Here is a 14,248-nt window from a genome sequence, read left to right as displayed (position 1 = left end):
CCGCCAGAGTGACACTCATGGGGAAAGAATGGGCTCAGAGGGAGACTGGGCTCCCAGAGTGGCATTGAGGGAGAGGCTTCTCAGCCTTGAGCCCCTCCCTGAGCCTCTCCCCACTCTGCATGTCCAGGACAAGAATTCCAGCCAAGTCTTGGGTGAGAAGGTCCTGGGCATTGTCGTGCAGAACACCAGGGTGGCTGACCTCCCAGAGCCCGTGGTGCTCACCTTCCAGCACCAGCCGCAGCCAGTGAGCACCTGGGTCCCCGTGGGATGGGAGTCCTTGCCGCACTCCCCATGTTGCCAGTCCATCACTGGGTGGAGACCGACAGCCGGCAGGCTCAGTACAGGGTGGGTGGCTCCCTCTCCTTGTCCTGTGTGTCCTCTGTGGCCCAGGATGGGTGAGCAGGCCATGGGGCCCACGTGCCCCCTCTCTTGTCTCCACAGAAGAACGTGACTCTGCAGTGTGTGTTCTGGGTGGAAGGCCCCACGTGTGAGTGTGGGGACCTGTAGGGCAGGACGGATCTGGGGCAGATGTGGGGTCTTGGAGTGGGGAAGATGGGAATATGCCAGGGAGAGGCCGGGATCCGCAGGAGGGAAAAGGCTGGGAAGAGCGGCCCAGCCTGCCCTGGGGAGGGGGACAGTGGGGTCCTGGGCCGGGGCTGACTGAGCCTCTCCCCCGCCGGCCCCCCAGTGAGCAGCCCGGGCAGCTGGAGCAGCGATGGGTGTGAGACCCGCCGGGGAGAGACCCAGACAGCCTGCCTGTGTGACCACCTAACCTACTTCGCAGTGCTGATGGTAGGTGACCCTGCCTGCAGCCACACTGATGGTCAAGCTTTTGTCCTGTACTGGCCACCTGCCCCTCGGAGGGGTGTGTGCTGTCCCATTGTATAGATGAGGACATACCAAAGCTCTGAGAGGCTCAGCATTTTACTCAAAGTCATACCACTTGTGAACAAAACAGCTGCTCTGTGCAGCCCTTGCTTTGTGTAGATTTTGGCATGAGATGAAAGTGCGGATTCCTGTTCCTAATCTGCAGGGCTGGGGTCAGTACTGTTTCTAAGGAGCCCTGACAGAGCTGAGGGCTAACATAGAGATCAAAATGTGGGCTCCAGGGCTCTCAAGATCTTAAGGGGCTTCTTGTTCCAAGTCCCTGTCCCAGAGTCCCTTGGGCTTGGGATGAGCACTCCCTCTGGGAAATGCATTCGGAACATCATGGAAACATTCAGCTACTGCTCAACTTGCAGTGCGGGCATGGCAAGGTGAAAATGCCTCTGAGCCACCTAAACTGCTGATGAGCGTGGTGCTGGGTGGTGGCTCTGGGGCCCCCCTGAGATATACAGCCTGTAGCTCCCTGCTGCCACCCTGCTCTTGTACCCTTATAAAGCTGAGCAAAGCCTCAGTGAATGCCATTAGCCCAGAGCCATCACCTGTCTTCCACGCTGGGCCAGAACCAGGGCCGTGTGCGGAGGGCTCCAGCGTTCATGAGCCACAAATGCCCTGAGGATGTGGGGAAGCCGTCCACATCTCTAGAGACCTGTACCAGCACCCTGGTCTGCTGAGCAGGGGGTACTTCCTGTGCCCAACTCTCCCAAGGTGGCTGTCAGTGTGGAGCTGGCACTGAGGCCACCCCCTGTCCCGCAGGTCTCCTCTGTGGAGGTGGATGCCTCGCACAAGCACTACCTCACCCTGCTGTCCTACGTGGGCTGCGTCATCTCTGCACTGGCCTGCATCTTTACCATCGCAGCCTACCTCTGCTCTAGGTAGGGTGGGGCGGGGGGAGCAGGGCGTGGTGAGAGCTTCCTGGGATTGGTGCTCCTGTTGGACCCCACGATGAGGGGGTGCTTGGGGAAGCCAGGGTACTGCTCCTGGCCCCAGGGCGCCACATTTGACCCACATACCTGTGGATTTGAGCTAGCATCTCATTTACACTTCTGGGAGAGGTCACGTAAGAGTCTGTATGCCGACCCTTGGGTCATCAGCTGTGAGGCTGTAGTGTGCACACAGTGTGGCACGACAGAAGCAGTGGCAATAAGCACGTGTGCCGAGCTTTCTGCACGCTTACCAAGTGTCACTTTGGTCCAGCCCCACAATTGGCCTTTGTGAGAGGGCTCAGAGAGGGTAACTGGCTTGCCCGAGTTCACACAGCAAGCGAGGGGGCAAGCTTGTCAGACTGCCGGTGCTTTGTGTGGCCTGGATTTGGGTCTGCTCGCAGTCAGGCCCTCGGCCTGTTTGGGTAGTGAGGAGACATCCTTGGTTCTGGGAGAGTCCAGGGTGTCCTCGCTGTCCTTGGTCAGGAGGGGAAAGCAGAAGCATAACATGGCCAAGGACACAGGCAGAAGCCATTAGGAGCTGAAGTCTCCTCTGTGCACACACCCTTACCAGACTCTAGGAGGGAACCCTGCTTCCATCACAGAAGAGTAGGTAGAGCACCTGAGCTCAAGGGGGCGCCACAGGGTAGGGGCAGGAGGCAGCATCCAGAACAGCAGGGCTGGGCCACTTAGCATCCCACAAGGGGCTGAGCACACAGTGCCCTGCAACCCTGGGGGACAGACGCCCCCTCATGTTCCCTGACACACAGCCAGAGAGGTGGGCGTGGGTCTCCCAACCCGCCAAGATACAAGCCTGGCCTGTCATCCCAGCGGCCCTGACTTCCTCCTCTGCTGACTATGGGGGGGGGAGCCTGCACCCTGTAACCTCCCCACTCTAGGAGGCCAAGGTAGGCAGACAGGGAGCTTGAGCCCAGCCTTAGCAGCTCAACAACTTAGTGGGAACCTACATAAAAAAATTTAAAGGGCTAGAATGTAGCTCAATGCAGAGGCCTTGAGTTTAATTCCTACTACTGCAAAGAACATGTGTGTGTTTGTTTCCTTTGTCTGGGGGACTGGGCATATTGTAGGTTCCAGGGATAAATGAGCATGGCCTGGCTGCAGGAGATGAAGGGGAGGGCATGTGCGTGCACGGGTGCACGTGTGTGTGTGTGTGGTGTGTGCACTCACACGTGCAAGTGCACATGCACAGACACGTGTCACTGCCCACCTTCCCGTGCTCATGCCTGCAGGAGGAAGCCCCGAGACTACACCATCAAGGTGCACATGAACTTGCTTCTGGCCGTCTTCATGCTGGATGTGAGCTTCCTGCTCAGTGAGCCCGTGGCCCTGACAGGCTCCAGGGCGGCCTGCTGTGCCAGCGCTGTCTTCCTGCACTTCTCCCTGCTCGCCTGCCTCTCCTGGATGGGCCTCGAGGGCTACAACCTCTATCGCCTCGTGGTGGAGGTCTTCGGCACCTACGTCCCTGGCTACGTGCTCAAGCTGAGCGCCGTGGGCTGGGGTGAGTGAGCGTGGGTGAGGGGCCTGCAGAACCGCCTCTGCCATTTGTTTCTGGCTGAACGCAGGCAGCTGGCTCCACTTCTCCTTCTCCTAGGTTCCGAATTCCCTCATGGCTTCCTTCCCCCACCTGTTCTCTGGGGTCTTTCTCCTGGCCCAAGGTCCCCTTTAGGAAGATAAAGTGGCAAGCCCTGTCCCGAGGAAACTCTTGCAAATTCTCCACAGTGTTCACTGGGCTAAAGGGGGATCTGTGGGCAGAGCCTCTGTGTGCACACACACAGGCTGTGCTCCTCAAGGACATGGGGTTGGAGGTGTGTGGTACAGTCAGGTTCTGGCCCACTTACCTGATTCCCATGGGGTGGTCCTGCCTGGGGATGCCCTTCGTCACTTTGTTCTTGGTCAAGCACACTTCCTCTATGACCTAAGCCATCACGTTGCATCCCAATCTCATGATCTCATGTCGTGCACCATGTTGGACACTGCACACACCTAATCTCCACGCGTTCCCAGTCCCTGTGTCTCTCATGACCCCCCCCCCTTCATTGCCCACTCTTGCTGCACAAAATTCCTTGAGTTGGTCATATGTCAGCCCCAGGAATGAGGAGCTGGGACCCCAGGGAACATTCTGTTCACCTGTGGATGGACAGACATGCTCTTGGACCCAAACTCCTGCTGTCCCCTGAGCTGCAACCCCTCCATGTCCTCGCCTTTTCCCATATCTCCTGTGACTTCCATTCCCTGTGCAGGGAACTGCAGGCTTTTTCTCCTGGCGCCCAGGAAGTTTAGAGCAGACCCTGCCCAACCCCATGGGAAACCTCAGCTGGACCAGGCAAGGCCAGGGCCCACTTTTGGGAGACTTCTCAGGCAGATGGGGATGCAGGCTAAGAAGGGGGTCTCGCCCTAGACCTCTGGAGGGCAGCCAGTGGCCTCACGGGGACAGTAGTGATGAACTCAGCCCTCTGCTGCCCCCAGGCTTCCCTGCTTTCCTGGTGATGCTGGTGGCCCTGGTGGATGTGAACAACTATGGGCCCATCATCCTGGCCGTGCACAGGACTCCAGAGAGCGTCATTTACCCATCTATGTGAGTGGAGGGCTGGGGAAGGGGTGGAGTTTGGGCTGAGGGCACAGAGTCTCCTGGGTCCTGTTTGCTATAGGGATCAGCCTAGAGGAGGCTAGAACCCTGGGCTGATGAAAGGCTTGGATCAGCCACTCCTGTATCAGGGCCATGCGTAGGTCCTGTTCCCTCTATGAGCAAGTTTCCTCATTGGTGGGGCCTTGGGGGCACCTGGGGCTCCTGCTTGTGCCTAAGCTGCCTGCCTTCCTACACAGGTGGAAAGAGTGAGGCCCCAAGGCTGGGGACACACTCTGGGTCACAAGGGGCTGCTGGAAAGCCCCCAGCAGGGCGATGATGGGGCTGAAAGCCAGCCCTTGTCTGTGCCCCTCCTTTACCCTGGTTGGTGCTGACCCTGTCTGCAGTCCTGGCAGCCAGGCTTCCTGGACTCCAGCAGGGAGGAAGCAGGCTCCACCGGTTCCGAGGTCTTCAAATTTCCAGCTGTTTAATTCATGAGCCTGTATTTTTGTCTCCCCTCATATCTCTAGTGTTATTTATTTAATGTTTTTCTTTAAATCATCTGACTTATTAGGTTACATGTGCTTTAAAAAAAATTAAACCAACTCCATAAATAGAGTGGCAGCACATGTCTGTAATCCCAGAACTCTGGGAGGCTGAGATGGGGTTCAAGTCCAGTTTAAGTAACTTTGAATCTTAGCAAGAACTGTCTCAAAGCATTTTTAAAAAGGAACAAGGATATAGTTCAGTGTGGGTCTCTGGGTTCAGTCTCTAGTGCTGAGAGAGAAAGGGGGGGAGAGAGAGAGAGAGAGAGAGAGAGAGAGAGAGAGAGAGAGCGAGCAAAGGAAACAGGAAGTACTTGGCATGACAGTGAATAACCATGGCAACGTGTGGTAACCGCAGTAGACTTGTGGCTCCAGCCCGGCCATGTCTGAGCCCTGGTGCCCTGGCCCACAGGTGCTGGATCCGGGACTCCTTGGTCAGCTATGTCACCAACCTCGGCCTCTTCAGCCTGGTCTTTCTGTTCAACCTGGCCATGCTGGGCACCATGGTGGTGCAGATCCTGCGGCTACGCCCGCACAACCAGAAGTGGCCACATGTGCTGACACTGCTGGGCCTCAGCCTGGTCCTTGGCCTGCCCTGGGCCTTGGTCTTCTTCTCCTTTGCCTCTGGTACCTTCCGGCTTGTCATCCTCTACCTCTTCAGCATCATCACTTCCTTCCAAGGTAGGCATGAAGAAGGCCCCTGGCCTGGCAGCTGGTCTGCATGGAACCGGGGGCTGGAGGAGAGGGCCCAGCACACCTGAGACTCCCCATCTGGGCCTCAACTGTGTGTCCTGTGCAGACGCTGTGCTAAGTCCTTGGGCTACAGCTGGGTGAGGGCCTGGCTTCCAGGCTCAGCCCTCGTCAGGAAGGCTGAGCCTGAGCCACCAAGCACAAGGCCATCAAGGGTGCCTTGGAGAGAGGGGCAGTCAGAGAGCTGCACTGTGGGCAGCCCCTGAGTGGGGTGGGAATGCTTTAGGGATGGTGGCCTAGGCCCACTCTGTGTAGCAGACAGTTGAGGACAACAGGCAGAGCCTGCTGCAGAGGGAACCAGAGCTGCATTAAGCCGAGTGTGAATAGGTCTGCAGACCCAATCCACTGCTGGGGCTTGTGGGGAGTATGGGTGTGGCCCCCACCAGACCTGGTGACTAGATCTGCATTTCAGCCCAGGGCATGGGTGTGCACGTCACAGCTGAGGAGGCCTGGGGGCGGGGCAGGCGGAGAGCAGAGGCAAAGCCAAGGTCCTGGGGTTGGACGAGGCTGTGTGCTGGGAGAGCTATGAAGAGGAAGAGTGTGACTGACTGGCATCCAAAGAGGGGCAGGGACAGATGGCAGGATCGCGGGCTCCTGGCTGGACGCCCATAGAGCCCACCCTGTGCTCCTCTACCCTCAGTGCTTTCATTCTTCAGCGCTCCTTTTCTCCCCTGTGAGAGGAAGGTGCCCCTGAGAGTTACATGAAGTGCACACAGCCACTGAGATGCACAGAGCCCCAACTCCAGTACAAGCATACTGCGTGGGGGTGGGCTCCAGGGCCTGAGCTTGCTCCCACCCCAGTTCAGCCAAGTCCCCTTTCTGGGTCTCCAGGCCTCAGCTTCCTCATCTGTGAAACAGAATCATAACAAGCAGGAGTAGATGGAGTAGGAGGTGGTAGAGGAAACAGAGGCGAGGACCAGGGACTTTGTGCAGCGCCGAGAGCCTTCGGTGGCTTGTGTGGGAAAAGGCTGAGGGTGGGGGCCAGCATAGATCTGAGTCAGGTGGCTCTGGAAGAGGCATGCGGGGTGGCAGGTCACCCTACACCCTCTGAGCCCTGTGCACCCCACCATCTCCTGCAGGCTTCCTCATCTTCCTCTGGTACTGGTCCATGCGGCTGCAGGCCCGGGGCGGCCCATCCTCTCTGAAGAGCAACTCAGACAGCGCCAGGCTCCCTATCAACTCAGGCAGCACCTCATCCAGCCGCATCTAGGCCACCAGCTCAGCTGCCCCACGTGAGGATGTGGCACTGACTGCAGCCCCTGGCCTGGCCCTAACTTGAGAAGGCCCTGGACCCTGGAGAGATGGGCTGCAGCCCTGGTGACTAGACCTGATCTTTGGGACCACTCGGCTCCCAGGTCTGGGCCCCAAAGTGCTCAGCCATGCACCATCACTTTGGCTGAGGGACTGTCCTGTCCCCATGGCCATCCCAACTGGCGCCAAAGCCTTGCCTTTCCCATCCTCCCTTGCTGGTGGTTGTTGGGACCTGCAAGCCTCAGGGTCAGGCCTGGGGCAGTGGAGATCAGGCACATTCTTATCTCTGTGGCCCTTCCGAGGACAAGAATATGGCCATAGCTTCTCTGTGCTTGGTGGCCACCATGGAGGACCCTGCAGTCCTGCACAGGGGACACCTAGAGCACACCCAGGGCAGATCAGAGCTCAACAGCACTCACTGACTCTGTGCCCGGGCACTCTGCCCACCAGCTCCCAGGCTTTCCCCCTTTCCCTCTCCTCCTTCCTCCCCTGTGCCCTCCTTAGTCTTCCCTCAACACCCAGGTCCCCAATTTTGGGCAGTGGTTCCCAAGAGCTGCCTGGTGCCTGCTGTAAACTTTTGTTAGCATACACACCTGGGTTGAGCCAGGTCTCTTTATTAGGGCCCCTCTCTGAGCTGCCTCGCTCTGATTTACACCTTAGAGGGGCCATGCCTCTTCTGAAGCCTTCCTGTGGCCAGAATTATGGGATAGAGCAGTCTAGTCTTGTTTTCCTCCCAACATTGGAAGGCTGAGGCGTCCTGGTGGTGCTGGTCTGGACTTGCACATGGCCCTAGACACGCTCACTGCCCATCATGGTGAACTCTGCCCAAGTGACACACACTGGACAATCACCAGCCTGTACTAGGTGACAGGGCCACCGATGACCAGATCTGGACATTCCTCTTGCAAACTCTCAGCCTGATATGTGAGCTCCAGGCATGGCTTGGGGTACCGCCATTCCTAGCTGGGAATCCAGGGAGACCTTGGCAGGAGGCAGCATTGGATCTTGACCTCAGCCATAAAAATGGGGAGGATGTGTTTTTTAGTGCTTACACATTTGTCTTTTGATATGAAAAATAAGTACCTGTCTGTTGTAGAGAATTTGGAAACTGTAGAAGATTGTCAAGAAGAAAAATAAAAGTCAGCTCTTGTTATTGTCTAAGAAACCTGCGCCAACATTTTGGACCATTTTTTCCAAGCTTTTCCTTGGGAAGCCTCGCTGACCCAGATGCTTGTGGGCCAATCAGGAAACAGGACAGAAAAGCAGGCCTGTGGGTGGGAGAGGAAGCTGCTAGGAACCTTTTAGCCTGTGCCCTGGAGAGGAGGAGGGAGGGTGAAGTGGTGTGGGTGTCAGTTTGCGGTGACAAGGAGTGGGGTTTGTAGTGAAGCATGGCTGGTGGAAGCTCCACGCAGCCAGGCTGCCTGCTTTTTAGAGCAACATGATGATGATGTCAGGGCCCAGGGAGATAGCTTACTAGAATAAGTGCTTGCCTGGCAAGCGCAGTGTCCTGAGTTCAATTCCAGATGATGGTGTCAAAATCCATTGATTTGAAAGTGTTGGCAAACCCAAAACATTCTGTGGCCAAAGAGATCATCTTTGAGGGCTTGAGTCCTTCAGGGAAGGGCTGTGTGCAAGGTGGCTCTCCTGGTGCTGCCTGAGCATCTCGTCACCTTCCCTGCTGCTGGGGTCCTAGTGGGAGGCCGGATGCTCTGGGTCCCTGGTACTGGTCTTCTGGGTGGGCTGGATGTTCTGAGCCTCTGAGTTCTGACCTGCTGCCCAACCAGATCCTTACCCGCTTCCCACAGCCCATGAGTGACTCTACCGTTCCTTTTCCACTCCTCCCCAGGACCCTGGGGCCCAGCAGGAGACCACATGGGAAGAAGGGGAAATAGAGGTCAGTGGGGAGCTGGTGACTCCCTGGCCAGGCCCTGAGCTGGAGCAACTGGCTCAGCCTGTAGGTCTGAGGGGGATGTTAGCGACACTACACTCCTCAGTGAGATGCCCTTAGCTTCCCAATGTCTTAGTACCCCTGGGACACAGCAAGGTCCTGGCCACATGCAGGCTTCTTTGGGGACTGCTGAGCTGGAGCCCAAGTTGACGGTGGCGACCCTCCCTCCTGATGAAGCTCCTGAGTATCTGCTGTACCCATTTCCTGCCTGAAGGGCTAGCAGTGACCAACTGGGTAATGTCACAATACCAATCACCATCAAATGATAGTGATAACACCCACCACCTCAGACATCACCTCATGTCCTTCTCATGCTAGGTAAGAGCTTACACAGGATCATCAGTCAGGAAATGACCAAAACAGACATCATCTCATCCTGATCATCCGCCAGGGCCAGACTCCTGACCCTCCATCCTGCCTCTCTGCCCTTCCTGTTATCCAGTCTGCAAGGGGAGACCAGCTCCTCTCTGTTTGGTCCCAGCAGGTATAGGCTTGAGGCCAACTGTATACAAACCAGGTACCATTTGAATCCTTTGTCGCATCCTCATAACCAGATTGTGCGTGGCTCATTAGAGGTCATCCTATCCCCATACAGTTCCAGGAGACAGCCTGTCACTGTCACTAGTCTATGGAGAAAAATATGAAGGTCAGAGAGGCCCCCTACTCAGGAGAGGAAATGGCTGTGGGAGGGTCCCTGGGGCTCATCCAGGTTCCCTCTGCAGGGGTGGGGGGCCCAGTAAGGCTCAGAACACCGCCCAGTTCCCCACACTGCCTTTCACAACACAACCGATGGCACCACTGAGCAGGAAGAAGCCACAGGAAGAGGTGTGGGGCGAGCAGGGGGAGGACAGGCAGCTGGACAGAGCCTGGGACTGGAGGACTTGACAACCACAGGGGTCTGCCACAGATGGAGACAGCCAAGGGCCTTCGGTCCCTGCTCCTGCTACTCCTGGCCACAAGTAAGTGCTGACTCCTGGGCCCCTCCTACCAAGCCTGAGAGACCCTGTGCTGCAGAGAGCCCCAGGGCAAGGTAGACAGAGACCCAGGGGCAGGCAGGGTCAAGGCGGGAGGATGAGGAGCTGGAGGAAGCTAGTGTGTGTACTCTCAGGAACCCGCCATGACCACCTCCACCCTTTCTCCAATCTTGTCGCCCTAGCCCAGTCCTGTCGTCCTGATGAACCTGGTCAGTGTGTGTCTCAGGGCCTTGATTTCCCCACAGTGCCCTGTGCATGGGAAGGTGGAGGAGATGCCCCTCATTTGAGCTATGACTGCTTGACAGGCCTGGCCCCATGACCTTGGTGGGCCTCAGATGAGCTACTCTGTGGCCCAGAAGCTGAGGCTAGACAGAGCTTGCACCACTCCACCTATACATCCACCCCTGTCTCCCCGAGACACCCCTGTCCTCAAGGACATGGGACAGGCTGCAGGGCCTCCTGCCTTCTGCCTTCCTGGACACAGTCTCCAGAGGCAGCTGAAGGCCTGCCCTGCCTTTGCTGCCCTCTCTGCCAGGACAGCTGCCCACTACCCCTGATCCTCTGGCCTTTCTCAGGGCTCCGTGGAGGGCACTCCGCAGTGCCCTCCCTGGTGTTCATTCACATCTGAGCTCCTTGTGGGATCCTCTGGCTTACCTAGCTTCAGCGAGTAGCCTGCCTGTCGGTCTCCCTGGGTGTCTGTCCTATACCTAGCCGTGTGACAGCGGCCACTGGGATCAACTTCTTTGGGCTTCAAAGGCCTCTCTGTAAATGCTGGGTCACTTGGTAATGGGTGAAGTTTAGTCTCTGGCTCAAAACAATGAAAAGGAGAGGCACTGTCCAAGTGGCTGGAAGGTCCTGGTACAGGCTGTCAGCAGCCCTGGCTGGGTTGATTAACTGAATTACTGATGGTGTCCTAGGGGCCTTGGAGCTTTCACAAGCGCCATTTCTCATAGGTTGGGACTTCAAGGCCCTGAAAGGTGGTAGGCACATGAAGCGTGACAGGTTCGGATCTAGAGGGGGTCCTGCAGTTGTGGGCGTAACAGGTGCTCCTAACACCTTCCTTCTCCTACTCATCCACTCATTCCTTATTCATTCCTTTGAGAAGCCAGGAGGGCTCAGCACTGTGCCAGACCTGTGTTGGCACTGCCATGGGACTGGGTCTGAGGAGTATCTGAAGCTGAGAGGAAGCACTTCACCTACCCTAAATGCAGGAGATTGGGGGTTCCCTAACTCCCCCTGTGGAAAAAGAACTTTCAGGACTCATCAGTAAGAGGCATGAGAAGCCTTGATTAGGCAGAGATTATAGTCCACGCTTAAGAAACAGAGTTTGGGGGCTGGTGAGATGGCTCAGTGGTCTAAAGCACCTACTTGGAACAAACTTCACAAAGCACAGGGACCACGGTTCGATCCCCCAGCACCACATGCCAGCCAGCCCTGCCCCCTGGTGGGCTGAGCTGGCCACACACACACACACACACACACACACACACACATATATGTTTAAAAAAAAAAAGATTCTGGTAATTTCTAAATAAAAATGTTTAAAAAAAAGAAAAAAGAAACAGAGTTTGGGCTCTCAAGAGAGCGAGGCATGCCATGAGCTCGAGCTGAGTATAAATTTGGGGTCCTAGGGGTGTCTTCAAGATGGGTGACCTAGGATGTGTTTTCCTACTGCCTGTCAGGATACCTGTCTGAAAGGCCCTGTCAGAGTGCAAGCTGTCTTCCTGTGCTTCAAATTGAGCGCTGCTGCCCACTGAGGTTACTTCTTCCTCCATGAGGACTGAGGAAGAGCCATCTACAGGTGAAAAGGACAGGTCCAGAGCCTTGTTTACAGACCTGCTGTGTCTCTGAGATATTTAGGAAATTTTTAAGTGAGCTTCCTGGAAAAGAAAAGGGCTTGCAAAGAGCTTTTGTGGGCTGAAGCTATAGTTTTTCTTACAAGTACAGTGCAACATTTAAATGTTGATTTCCTGGTCTCTTTTCTCCCTATCTTTTATTTCTTCCACCTACCACAGTGCCACCAGGTCCCTACCCTGAGGACTCCCAGGCTAGCAGAGTGACAGATGCTTCAGCCCTGTGGAGGGATGGGGATCAGCCTTTGGGGACTGAGCTGTTAGGACCATGCAGGACACTTTGCAAGCTGGTGGGCACGTGGCCATGTGCCTGCAATCCCAGCACTCCGGGAGGCTGAGGCCGGGGATCACAATTCCAGGCCAGCCCATGCAACTTAAACTGATTTAGAGAGATTCTGTCACAAAAACTTTTTAAATAAATAAATAACATGGGCTGGGGATGTAGCTCAGTGTTAAGGCCCAAGGCTTAGTCCCCACTGCCATCCAAGAAAGGTGTGGGGGTGGGATGAGGGGTGCTTTACAAAGATATGGACAGGGAAAGGGAAACAGTAACGCAAAAAAAGAAAGAAAGAAAAATGTTTGCCTGCGGGAAGATCTCAGCACTGAGGCTGAGGCGCAAAGGCAGGAGTCCCGGAGGAGAGAAAAGTGGCCTCAGGTCTGTGCGGAAGACCCTGGCAAGTGCCTACCGCATCCCTCTGGCGCTCTGGCTCAGGCCCGCTGCCCTCGGCGGAGCCCACAGGGGGCGCTGAGGAGGTGGGGTGGGGCGAAGGCTCCGAGGTCTGCGGGGTGTGGACGCCTCTTCGTACGCTGGAGCCTGGCTCAGGTCTGCAATTTGATGTGCTTCTCTGTGCTAGGTTCCTGCCCAGAGCTTCCTGTTGGTGAGTTATGAAATGCAGGGCAGGATGGGAGGACAGCAGGGCAGGAGGACGCGAGGGCTCTGTTCTCAGCCCCCTGGCACCTGCACTGCTCTGCTGGTCCCTAATCCCTGGGGCACACAGCAGGGCTGGGAGGCCACTGATCATCTGCCTTGAGGTGACCACTCCACTCCTCCCTTCTCCCCCTCCCTCTTCCTTTTTTTTCTCTTTCTTCCTCCTCCTCTCCATCTCTCCCTTTTACTTAAAATGCAAACACACTCATCACGGATAGATCCTTAAACCACGGAACCACCTCACAGGCCCTTGCCATTACTTTTAATATGTGATTTATTTTTGTCTTAATGGCTCAAAATGAAATAGTTTTTCTTAAATGAAAGTACCACTGTACATGCTTTTTAAAATCTCAAACACCAGAGAAGGACAGCCCACCTTGCCACGGCGCTAGCCATCCCAGAGGCAGCGCTGTCGTTAACAGTTCCTGCTGGGTTGACAGGCGCACACAGCTGTCATACTGATACAGAGAGAAAAACTGATCTCGGGTGGGTGACCTCCAAATGCTACAGGGAACCTCCAAATGACATAGGAAAAATGATCTCCCGACCTGACCTGCACGAGTTCATGTTCTCTAAAACTGAAGAATGAATTTTAGGAACAAACAGAGATTATGAGCAGAATATATTTATTGAGAGAAAGAAAGCTCCTGTCCCAGAGAGGGACAGGAGGGGGGCCCGAGCAGGTTGTTCCCCAGGAAGCTGTCTCTTCCAGGGACTTTTATAGAGTAAAACCATGCTGTGAGATGGGTCTAAGAGAACATGGGAACTTGCTGAAGTGGATGTGGGGTGGGACAAAACTATGGTCACCCAATTGGATTACAAGCTCCATTGCTCAGGTAAAATTGATTAAGTCCAGGACCAAATGGGGAAGTGAGTCACCTAGCAAGCGGGCATGAATGTAGAACAGGATTTTATGAGGTAGCTATCCAGCAGTAGTCGGATTAATGATTCCTCTGGCTCCCTCAGGGTGATGATCAATCTTGGATGCCAATCTTTAGGGAGGGCGGCATTTGTTTGATCTTTGCTCTTTAGGTCTGGCCCATGGTGGGAGCATCCATCCCTCCCAGAGTTGCAAGATATCTTGTCTTCTGTGGTATCTCCTTCAAGAGCCTGGCCCTGTCTGACTGCCTATAATATTTCTATCTAACTCAGCTGCCTACAACAGTGCCAGCTACTCAGATGGCTAAAGCATGAGGCCAGCCTGAGCCAAGGCCCTGGTCCAGTCCCTAGTGTTGACACAAAGAAATAAGAAAGAAAGCCCCAGTTCCTAGTGCGCCTGTGTGCACAGTGCTAGGCAGAGCCCAGACCTCGAGCCGCGGCCAAGCGTGTGAAGGATGCGCCAAGGCCACTCATAGACAGAGGCCAGCGAGGACGCAAGTGCCCCGTCCTTGAAATGAGACTCAGAGTGGCCTCTCAGACTGGCAAAAATGGGCAGGTTTGGAACAATGTTGTCTCAGGAGCATGGTTCATAGGCACTTTGCCCACTTTTCATAGGAGTGCACTTCTCTTCTGAGGAGAAATGCAATAATGTTGAGCATCTCTTTATATATTTTTGGAACTGGGGGTTGAGCCTGGAGACTCAACCCAGCTCCCTTTCTCTTTTATTTATT

General features: G+C 55.5%; 2 protein-coding genes across 7 annotated transcripts in view; both read left to right on the top strand.

Annotated features, from left to right (window-relative positions):
* The window catches only part of Adgrg1 (adhesion G protein-coupled receptor G1), a 35,847-nt gene extending 27,747 nt beyond the window's left edge, over positions 1-8,100 (top strand). For all 4 annotated transcript variants that reach the window (XM_023709294.1, XM_023709295.1, XM_004625947.2 and 1 more), the window contains exons 7-14: positions 128-244; positions 442-487; positions 689-792; positions 1,639-1,757; positions 3,056-3,324; positions 4,293-4,401; positions 5,347-5,615; positions 6,764-8,100. In XM_023709294.1, the coding sequence (XP_023565062.1) occupies positions 128-244; positions 442-487; positions 689-792; positions 1,639-1,757; positions 3,056-3,324; positions 4,293-4,401; positions 5,347-5,615; positions 6,764-6,894 (1,164 nt within the window). In that variant the 3' untranslated portion in view covers positions 6,895-8,100. The remainder of the gene's footprint in view (positions 1-127; positions 245-441; positions 488-688; positions 793-1,638; positions 1,758-3,055; positions 3,325-4,292; positions 4,402-5,346; positions 5,616-6,763) is intronic.
* A 1,346-nt stretch (positions 8,101-9,446) lies between these two features.
* The window catches only part of Adgrg3 (adhesion G protein-coupled receptor G3), a 31,142-nt gene continuing 26,340 nt past the window's right edge, over positions 9,447-14,248 (top strand). For all 3 annotated transcript variants that reach the window (XM_023709440.1, XM_012513562.2, XM_023709441.1), the window contains exons 1-2: positions 9,447-9,529; positions 9,690-9,842. In XM_023709440.1, coding sequence (XP_023565208.1) covers positions 9,791-9,842 — 52 coding nt within the window. In that variant the 5' untranslated portion in view covers positions 9,447-9,529; positions 9,690-9,790. The remainder of the gene's footprint in view (positions 9,530-9,689; positions 9,843-14,248) is intronic.

This window comes from Octodon degus, unplaced genomic scaffold (genome assembly GCF_000260255.1).
Source record: "Octodon degus isolate 3935 unplaced genomic scaffold, OctDeg1.0 scaffold00011, whole genome shotgun sequence".
Taxonomy (NCBI): Eukaryota; Metazoa; Chordata; class Mammalia; order Rodentia; family Octodontidae; genus Octodon; species Octodon degus.
The sequence above is the reverse complement of the archived record's forward strand: the minus strand, read 5'-3'. Positions and strand labels throughout refer to the sequence as shown.